Source organism: Culex pipiens, chromosome 2 (genome assembly GCF_016801865.2).
Source record: "Culex pipiens pallens isolate TS chromosome 2, TS_CPP_V2, whole genome shotgun sequence".
Lineage (NCBI taxonomy): Eukaryota > Metazoa > Arthropoda > Insecta > Diptera > Culicidae > Culex > Culex pipiens.
The window spans coordinates 174,636,207-174,646,303 of record NC_068938.1 but is presented as its reverse complement, the minus strand read 5'-3'; the positions used below and the strand labels follow the sequence as shown (position 1 = coordinate 174,646,303).

Below are 10,097 nucleotides of genomic sequence, written 5' to 3'. Positions count from 1 at the left end.
CACCACCACAATGGTTTGAGAAAATGACGGTGATATAAAAAATAATCAGAAAATTTAAAGGTCTTTTTGTTCAAAATTTTAATCTAGATATGTACACAAACTTCCAGCAACTCATTCAACCCTGTCCCTGCCCAGTTCACGCGACCGCAAAGAAGCGCCAAACACCTCCTGAAGCAGCAATGAGGCTGTGCGTTTGCGCGACACTCTTGGCTGCAGAAATTAATTTCTGCTCTTGTTTAAAGCACCACCCCGTGCGTTAGCCGGGGATTGATCTGTAACGGTCAATAATCTAGTTTTTTCGCACACGCACACACACACACACACACACACTCGATTCGCATCCAAACTTGTTTCTTCTTCGCTCAAGAGGTTTTGCTTTATTTTTAGAAAGTCCGATTAAATCATTATCACGTTACGCTATTTTAATTGTTCCTTTTGGTCATGTATTGCAGCAAAGAGGAGGGAAGAGCGCACGCGAGAGAGAGACGGGGACATTTAAAATAATTTGCAACCGATTATGGCTGCTGGTGCGCAAGCATGGCAATCGATCCGGATTGAAACGTGACGCGGACGCGCGCGCGCTCAGATTCCAAGTGACAATGTTGCCAACCTCATCAGGGAAAGGAATGTGAGAAAGGAAATGACCACGTTTGAGCCGTGCGAAATAAAACTAAACTAAAGCGAGATAACACAGGTACTTGAGGGATGTTCAACGCCGCGGCCACCTAGTTGGCCTCGATCATCTGGTCCCGCACAAAGATGTGCGAATCCGAAATGAACTTGCCGTTGTGCACGATGAAAACACTCATCAGGTCGTTGTACTTGAGGTCGGGAAGGAGCTGCAACAAAATAAAAAGTTCTTAAATTCAACCTCCAACTCCACCTCCGAAGTTCCCACCTTGGGCGTCACGAAAAAGTACTGCGACTGGCCCGGTCGGCACGTTTCGTCCACCAGCATCTCGAACACCTTGCGCTCGTTGCGCGGGTCCATGCCCTGGTTGATCTCGTCCACGCACCGGAACGGGACGTGGGTGATGTGCTGCAGCGACAGCGTGTAGATGGCGATGGCGACGGCCCGCTCGCCGCCCGACTGGACGTGCCGGTCGAGCGCCTGCAGCTTCTCCGCGTTGCGGTACTTGACGCGGATCTGGATGCCGTACTCGTCGTAGTCGCGCTGAAAGAGTAGTAGAATAGAAGAAAAGGGAAAATTAATCTGGGTTTTCACAAGAATTGATAATTACTTGCATCGAACTGCTTGCAGTTCGGCTATAGTGGAAGGAACTGTTTCAATAAAAGTCGTTGTGCAACCTGCACAAAACTCAAGCTAGCAGCACAATAAACGAGAACATCGAAGCAAAATGCTTCTACTGTGGTGGCTACCATTCGACGAAGAATCGGAGCTGCCCAAAACAAGCTGAGTTTGTAAAAATACGGCAGCAAGCGGCGACGAAGCACCAATCAAATTATCGCAAAACACCATCAGCTTTTACGAACGTGGCGTCATCAGGAGCGGGATCTACTCAAAATCCATTTTTGAATTCCCGACATTTTACTAACATATTAAGAACCTCATTGTCATTAATTATCAAAATAATTATTTCTAACTGAATATCTTTTATTAAAATAAAGCCATCGAACAAAATTAAGCAGCAAATAAAAAAATTAACTATTGACGGTTTTAGTAAAAAAAAACTCAATTTGAGAATTAATTTCTAAAAATACTTCAAAAAAGTAAGCATTCATTATATTGATTCAGAGAGAAAACTAAACAACTTCAGGGTGACCACTCAAATTCCTTTTTCAAATTCCCGACTTTTTCCCGAATTTTTTCCAGACTTTTCCAGAATGCTCAAATAATAGGCATTTCTTATCTAAAGAATGATTTCAAACAAAAAACGTTCTATAAGAAAAGTCAATATTAACCACAGAAAAAAATCTCAATGAATTAAAAAAAAATCCAAATATAGGCATTTTTTGAAAATACAGAAACTAAACAACAAATCTCGGGTGAGTTTTCAAAAAGCCGTAAGAGCCACCGTGACCTCCTTATCTAATAAAGAAAGCTTCAAAAATGAAATTTCATTATCATGATTCAGAGTAGAAAAACAAACAATTACAAATATTTACCAAAAAAAAAACTATTGCTAAACTCAAGTTCGAATCCTGTTTAAATATTCAATTCTGTGACAAAATGGAATAGAATCATAATTCTAAGCTGGCCATTACGCTCTATTTTTTATATTAGTTTTTCATCAACTTTACCTCTTGTTTTGTGAACAAAAATTAAAAGCGATCATTTGATTCATAACTATTCATAAAGATTTTAAAGGTCTTAAACAGCTTTTCCATACTCAAATATATTGAAATAGTGAAAATAACCTTAAATTTATAGTAAGTTACTAAAGCAAAAATGAGTGAATTCAATTTGAAAATTGTACAAAATATTACAAAATTTATTCAAGAATTTTAAAAAGCTCAGAATTCCCGACTTTTTGACATAAAATCATAAATTCCCGACTTTTTCCTGATTTTTGGCGGATTTTGACGAATTCCCGAATTTTTCCCGACTTTCCCGATTTCCCGACTTGAGTGGCCACCCTGCAACTTCCTCGAAAAGGAAAAGGGGATTGCAAAAAGTTAAAGATAGCTGAATTTTCAGTGTTATTTTTGATTTCATATCAATGTCAATGTTGATTTATCGAGTTGTCAGTCTTTTTAAAGATACTCTACAACAAACTCCTAAAAAATATTTAAAAAAATGGAAGCACTCATTTTTTATTTAGAGTAGAAACATAAACAAATAAAAGTCGTTGAAAAATAACCGAAAGCTCTTCTTATTTTTTTATTAAAATTATTTTATAATTTTATACGATATTTAAGTTTTCCGAAAACTGAAAATCTAGCTTAATGTATAGTAATTTACCCACACTCACAAAAAATGTTCAAGATAAACCTTTGGAAAAAATAATTTAAATGACTTGATGAATATTTTCCACACAAAAATAACATTGTCGACCTCTAGTTGGAATCTTTTTTTTAATATTCAATCAATTTTAAAACTGAATCGTAACTTTACGTTGGCCATACTCGTTTTAAAATTAGGTTCTATTTTTCTATTAGTTTTTCATCGACTTTGTTGCTGTTTTTAGTCAAATTTGTTTTATAATCCGATTATGTTTGATAAACAATAATTAATGAAAAACGTTACTTAATCCACCTTAACATGTTTAATAAATCAACTTTATTACTCATTTCTTTTGATAGGATTCGCAGACCTTCAATATTTCTGGATCATCGGCAAGGTCTGATAAAAAACCTATTCAACGATCATTCGCATGGAAAATTCAGACAATATTTCTATCACAATATCTGAAATCCGGCCTCCAAAAAATGTATAAATATTACTTAAGTGCTGATAACTTTTGATAGGGTTGTCAGATCCTCGATGTTTTAAGCTCATTTGAAAAGTCTTTTGATGATCTATTTAGCGCCAGGTCGCATGATGAACCCGGACATCATTTTCATTGAAATATCTGAGATCCGGCCTCCAAAAAGTGTATAAATAACACTTAAGTGATAATAACTTTTGATAAGATTTTTAGATCTTCAATGTTTTGAGCTCATTGTAAAGGTCTTTCTGAACATGAATAACATGATATAACAATTTCTTGCAAAAACCACCCTTTTTAATCTTCCGGACTTTCGCCAAAATCGTTTTTTTAGCATAACTTTTGAAGTACTTAACTAAACTTGCTGATTTTAAATAGAGACCTATGGGACCCCAAGACGGATCGAATGAGACTAATACGGTCAAAATCCGTTCATCCAGTCCGGAGATAATCGAGTGACAATTTTTTTGTCCACCCACCTACACACATCCACACAGACATTTGCTCAGAACATGATTCTGTGACGATATTTAACGTGAAGGTGGGTCTACGAGATCAAATTAATAAGTTCATTTTTGAGCGATTTTATATCCTTTCCTCAGTAAGGTGAGGAAGGCAAAACTGTTGATTCATTATTATGAATTATGAAATATTATGAAAACTGGTGTCAAATGCATTCAATATTTAATAGAATTTTTAATGTCTTAAATGACATTTTCTTTCTGAAATAGATTGAAATAATGAAAGGTACCTTAAATTTAAAGTAAGTTACTGAAGCAAACTTGAGTGAATTTGATTTGAAAATTGTACATAATATGACAAAATTATTCGAGTTAGGAAATAATGTTCAAACAAATATGCTTTGAATTCCCGACTTTTTGACCAAAAAGTAAAAATTCCCGACTTTTTCCCGTTTTTTGCGGATTTTGGCGAATTTCCGACTTTTTCCCGACTTTCCCGATTTCCCGACTTGAGTGGCTACCCTGCCGCTTTAATTGCTCGGACAACCTCCGAGTTTATCTCCAGATGCGCTGCCATCTAGCTCGGCTCTGTGCTGCTTCTCTCCAATTTCGACTCGGAACCCCCACTCTTTCCAGATCACTCTCCACTTGGTTCAACCACCTCCCAAGTTCCAACCGGTACCGAGTTCACCGGATAGTCTGGTTTGGTTGGCGAGCATCCAGCGCATCCAGAATTCTTGAGACGTGTCCGGCCAACCAGCCTTGGCGACCTTCCGAATACTTGGCTTGCCGTAGAATTGCACCAGCTCGTGGATCATCATTCTCTGCCACAACGAACCGAGATTCACTAACTCCTCGACAACTTCGAACCCGTCCCCGTTGATCGTCACGCTCGGTCCTATGCGAACCTTAAGGGACTCGGTTTCTCCTGCCAGCAGATACTTCCTCTTAGCCACATTAACTCTCAATCCAACTTTCTCCGCTTTCCGCTTCAATTCAGTGTACTTCGGTGAACCTCCAGAGGAGCTTCGACAAGCTCACTCTCATCTGGCAATGCAGCATTGAGTTCCCACGCGTACTGGGTAGCGACCTCATGTTCCTTGAGTCGCTCCAGATTGTACCGCTGCGGGCGACGGTACCGGATCTTGTTGACCTCGGACAGGCGTTGGCACAGCTTTGCCACCATCACCAGGTAGTGGTCCGAGTCGATGTCCGCGCCACGGTAGGTTCTGACGTCAATTATGTCCGAGAAGTGCCGACCATCAATGAGAACATGGTCGATTTGCGTCTCCGTGTCGTTTGGTGATCTCCAGGTGTAATTGTGCTGGAAAAAGGAATGTTTCGGGAGGTAGCGAAATCGATAAGCCGCTGTAACCGGTCTAAACTCCTCCTCCTGGCCAACTTGAGCGTTTAAGACGCCGATTACAATCTTGACGTCGTGTTTTAGACACCTTCTGTACCTGCGATCAAGAAGCTCGTAGAAAACAACCTAGACATCGACGTTGCTTCCCATGTGCGGGCTGTGCACGTTGATGATGCTCAGGTTGAAGAATCGGCTTTTGATTCTCAACCGGCACATTCTGTCGTTGACTGGCCACCACCCAATCACGCGCTTCAACATTTCACCCAGAACTATAAAAGCTATCCCCAGCTCGTTTGTATCGCCGCCGCTCCTTCCCCTTTTAGCACACCTCCTGCAGCGTCACGACTTTGAGACCGCGGAGCCGCAATTCGTTGGATTCTTTGCAACGGTCGCACCCATCGAAGTTGAGAGACCTGCAGTTCCACGTCCCGAGTTTCCAATCCCTGGATCCCCGAAAATCGGGTCGGCGATTGGAGCGGCTCGCATCTGGTGCTCTCTGCACTTGGGGATTACGGCGAGTGCGTGAAGCCATCACCAACCTCCTGTCTCGCCGGAGGACCGTCGTACCAGGACTGTTTAGAGTCCCCCCTCCCCCTAATCAACTTCATAATCATATTAAGCATGCTTGAGCTCGCTATGAGTTCCTCCACCCTTGCTCCGAGTTCCGTATTTAAAAGATGATTATGAGCGTTGAACTCGAACCCCAACTCACCTCCCCATTCCTGGTGATCTCCACCTCGCCGGCGAATCCCATCGTGCTCATAAACCTCGAAAAGTTCCCGTTGATGACCTCCGCGACCCGGTTGATCTCCGGATACCACTGGTCGTGCAGCCGCTGCAGTTCCGCCTCGAGCGCGTCACTGTTCTTGGTCGAATCGTTGATCGCCGCCCGCAGCGATTCGATCTCCCGGCAGCGCGTTTCGTACTCCTCTAGGATGTTCCCATTGTCGCGGGACATGCAGTCGATGCGCGCCTTCAGCTCCTCCATGTGGTTCTCGAGCTCTTCGAGTGCGCCGGGCAGCTTGTCGAACTCTTTCTTGAACGGGAACTGATCGCTGTTCGGGGTTTGGTTGTTGGTCAGGGTTTTGGCGAATGATTGCTTGCGTTTTAGCTTTTCCTTGATGTCGTCGAATTTGCGCGTCATCATGTCGTGCGTTCGCTTGGCCGCGTCCAGCGCGTCCTCGGCGGAACGGATCTCCCCTTCGAGGTCGGCGTTCTTGGTTAGGAAGATTGACAGCTTCTGCTTGTAGACCTCGTGTTTGGCTGTTGCGAGGACGTACTTTTCCAGCATTTCGACTTTGTTCGCTTGGACTTGTAGCAGACTTTCGATAATCTTCTTGCAGGACGCTTTGGACTTTTCCTTCTCCGTGTCAACGTTGACTTGGCGTCGCTGCAGGTCGTTGCACTTTTGCTCGAGTCGCTTGATCTTCTGCTTGCACTGCTGGTAGTGGTTGAACTTTTCATCGAGCTGGCGCCGTTCGGCGGTCAGTTCCGAGCACTGATCTTGGATTTGCTTGAGCTGGTTTTCGATTTCGCCGCGATGGTTACGGATTTTGTCGCACTCCTTGACGAGCCGCTGCAGGGCACGCTTGCGCTCGTTCAGCAGCTCCGGATCGACGTTTTTGTTGAGCAGGTTCAGCTGGTGCAGGTCGTCGCAGCGGCTGCTCTTTTCGCCCGTGTAGCGTGACTTGGACACTCGGAAGCGATTGCGCGGGGTAAAGAACATCTGAATTCCGTCCGGGATTTGGGAGGTGTGCTTGGACGTGTCCTCGACGCCGACCGGAACGTTGTGCAGCTGGTACGATTTGCACAGAAAGTTCAGGATTGGGAACGGTGCCTCCACCATGTCGATAAGGTACGACTGAAAGCCGTAACGGGCGAGCTGCTCGATCGGGATTCTCGGGTGGTAATTGAGTTGGTCCGCAGGTTCGGAGAACACCGCGTTCACTCCTTCCAGCTTCATCTCTTGGCGAACCTTCCGCAGAAACAGCGCCATATCGTCCCGGTCCTCGCACGTGAATGCGATCAAGTCTCGCTTGCCGATCGTGTTCTCCAGATACTTGGCGTTCTCCGGGTTCGGCACGTTCAGTTCCAAGATGATGGGCTCGTAGATCTTCCCTCGGAACAGGTTTTCGTTTTCACGCAGCCACATCGTCGCCTGGTAGGCAGTCTCGAACTGTGACTGCAGCAGCCGCATCTTCAGTTGGCCAACGTTCTCCAGCGACTCAATACGTCGCTGAATGCCGACCATTTCCGGCTTGAGGTCCGTCTCGATCTTCTGGTTGAGCTCGTTCCGGCGACTCATCAGCAGGTCACATTCGCTGCGCAGCTTTCCGATACGACGATCCAGATCCTGCTTTCGCTGGCCCTGCTCGCCCTCCTGGCCAACTTCCTGCATGGCGATTTTGCAGTCTTGAATCGCCAGCGAGAGTGCCTTGTTGGCCTGCTCCATCTCGTTTTGACGATCGGCCGCCGCCGAGATCGCATCTTGCAGGTCACGATTCTGCTTCCCGATCGAGTCCTCCAGCTGTTCCGACTTTGTTTCCATTTGCCGCAGCTGGCCCGAGTGCTGCTGCATGTCATTCTGCTCCAGCTTAATCTTCCCGTTCAACTCGTCCTTGGTTTTGTTCAGTTTGACCGCCTTGCTCTTCAGCGGATCCACCTTCTTCTTTTTCTCGTCCATGTTCCGCTTAGCCAGCTGCAGGTCGTCCTTCGTCGAGTTGTAGTCTAAGAACAACGTCTCGTACTCCAACCACGCCTTCCGGGCGTTGCAAACTTCCACCTCCTTCTCGTACTGCTTGCGCACCTTCATGTTCTCGATCTGAACGCGAAGAGCTTCGTTCTTCGCTTCCGCCTCCTTCAGCTTGGTCGCACAATCCGTGTTGGACTTGCTGACCGTCTTCTGCTGCTTACGTTTGTCCATCAGCTCGTCCATCAGTTCAATCATCCGCGGAGCGCAAACCGACGCCTGCGTGTTCAGCAACAGCTCGCGCGGATTCATCTTGGTAAAGTCCTGCACCCGGTCCTGGGGCAGAAACTGGCACAGGTTATCGATCTGGATGTTCAACGCCCGAATGCGCTTCAGATACTCCTTGTGCGACACCTTCGTGCCGTCGATCTCGAACCGGTCCAGCCCACTGCGATCGAACGTCCGATTGAACATGATGGTTTCACGCTTGGCGTTTTTATAGATCGCCACCTCGACCTTGGCCACCTCTTTGCCGTTCTTGATGTAGTCTTCGATCTGTTGAACAAAGGAAAGGGTAATCATCTTAATCAAACTAAAGTTGAAAAGAAAAACTCACACTCGAAGACCGGGACAGCAGCTTGCAGTGGCCGCCCATTCCGAGCACGACCGCGGCCACAATCGTAGACTTGCCGGTGCCGTTCGGCCCGATGATGATGTTCAGGTGCTCATCGGGATAGAAGATTGCGACGTCGTAGGTCCTACAATCGTAAATCAGTGCATCAGATTTTTTTTTGCCCATTAAATTAAGAATCAAAACCTACACAAAATCCTTCACGGCGGTGGACTTGATCTTGCCCACGATCGATGCCATCCTTTTCCGGAATGATCGTGAAAGTTTGGCTTAATTTCGAAACAAGATTCCAACAAAAAAATGTAAACAAAAACAACCGGTGAATCGGACGGAACGTTTTGTTCGAAAGTTACACCTCAAAAAGCAACAAATTAACAAAGGAATTCACTAAAAGTAACAGCACTGTGACTTGTAACGAAACTATGTAACAAAACTACGGATTTTATCGTTTTTAGGCACAAATTTAAGCTAGAAGCGGAGCAGCAAGTTGAACGTTGTTGTGCAAATTTGGGAAGTTGGCGCGTTTTTGCCGTTGCCTGCTTTGTTTTTGTCACCGCTGGGTGTCAGATCGCTTGCATGGAAAAGTCTGTACGGGACCGCGTAGAAAAGTCTGTGCATAAAAAACAAACTTCGTAACTTTGCTAGTGGCCGATAGGTGGCAGTGCTGCTTGAGAACGATTGTAGCGCTCTCTAAATCGCGATGTTTGAGGTTTGAAGAAGGAGAGAGTTTCCGCTAGTGAAAAATAGGTGGCAAACCCAAAGTAACAGAGACGCAAATTTAAAAAATGGGTCAAAAACCAATTTTGATCAAATTTTGTTCTGACTCCGAAAAAAATAAAAAAAAAATCAAAATTTAAAAAAAGTGTGATGTAAAATGCATAACACACCGGTGCAGTTGCAATCAATTTGCAACCATTAATTTGAAAAACATTTCGACGCCAACATTTCAAAAAGCATCATGCACAAATTATGCGTTTTAGGAAAAACGCATTTGAGTGTTGAGCATCATTTTTCAATTTCCATATTAATATAAACGCAAATGGAGATGTTCTAATGATCAAAAACGATGAAAAACGTTGATTTTTATTGATACTTGATCATCCGTATTCATTAAAACATTATTTTCTTTATTATATTTAAGAAAAACAAACATAACTTTTATTTTTTGAAATCACCAATGTCTATATCACACTTTGTTATGATTGTTTTTTTTTCGCAGTACACATGGCGCTTTTTGCAAGCGGAGTGGAAGTTTTGTTATGATTCGCTTTTCATCGGCAAATGTACATGGTGTCTTTTTCATGATGCTTTTTTTTTGTCGCAAGGTTCATGTAGTCTTTTATTTGACAGGTTGACAGGGCTATATAAACAAGCACTGCTGATGCCAGAGATTTTGTTTATGTTACTTTATTTAAATTCATTATTAAACAGACTTTACTGAAGTAACTTTTGCTCATTTTTGGCGGAGAGGTCGTTCAGTAGGAGTACTTTCAGAATATGCAATAACCCAGAAAGTGTCAAAATGTACATGATGCCTTTTGAAATGTTGCCGTCGATTTTTTCA

At 43.9% G+C, this 10,097-nt stretch overlaps 1 protein-coding gene across 1 annotated transcript; it reads right to left on the bottom strand.

The window, feature by feature from the left end:
- Positions 1–305: 305 nt before the first annotated feature.
- On the bottom strand, positions 306–9,077 carry LOC120416991 (structural maintenance of chromosomes protein 5). Its single transcript, XM_039578926.2, has 5 exons — positions 8,724–9,077; positions 8,519–8,660; positions 5,926–8,457; positions 899–1,174; positions 306–839 (listed from the first exon to the last, which is right to left on the bottom strand). Exons 1-5 carry the CDS (start codon positions 8,771–8,773, stop codon positions 726–728), a joined length of 3,114 nt encoding a protein of 1,037 aa, XP_039434860.1. The 5' UTR covers positions 8,774–9,077; the 3' UTR covers positions 306–725.
- Between the last annotated feature and the right edge of the window lie 1,020 nt (positions 9,078–10,097).

Bases quoted from the DNA above. Each gene is read 5' to 3' on its own strand.
- LOC120416991 (XM_039578926.2), bottom strand. From the start codon at position 8,773: ATGGCATCGATCGTGGGCAAGATCAAGTCCACCGCCGTGAAGGATTTT. The intron at 8,458-8,518 runs GTGAGTTTTTCT...TTTGTTCAACAG, and splicing joins TGCTGTCCCGGTCTTCGAGT to ATCGAAGACTACATCAAGAA. The intron at 840-898 runs GTGGGAACTTCG...ATTTTGTTGCAG, and splicing joins ACTTTTTCGTGACGCCCAAG to CTCCTTCCCGACCTCAAGTA.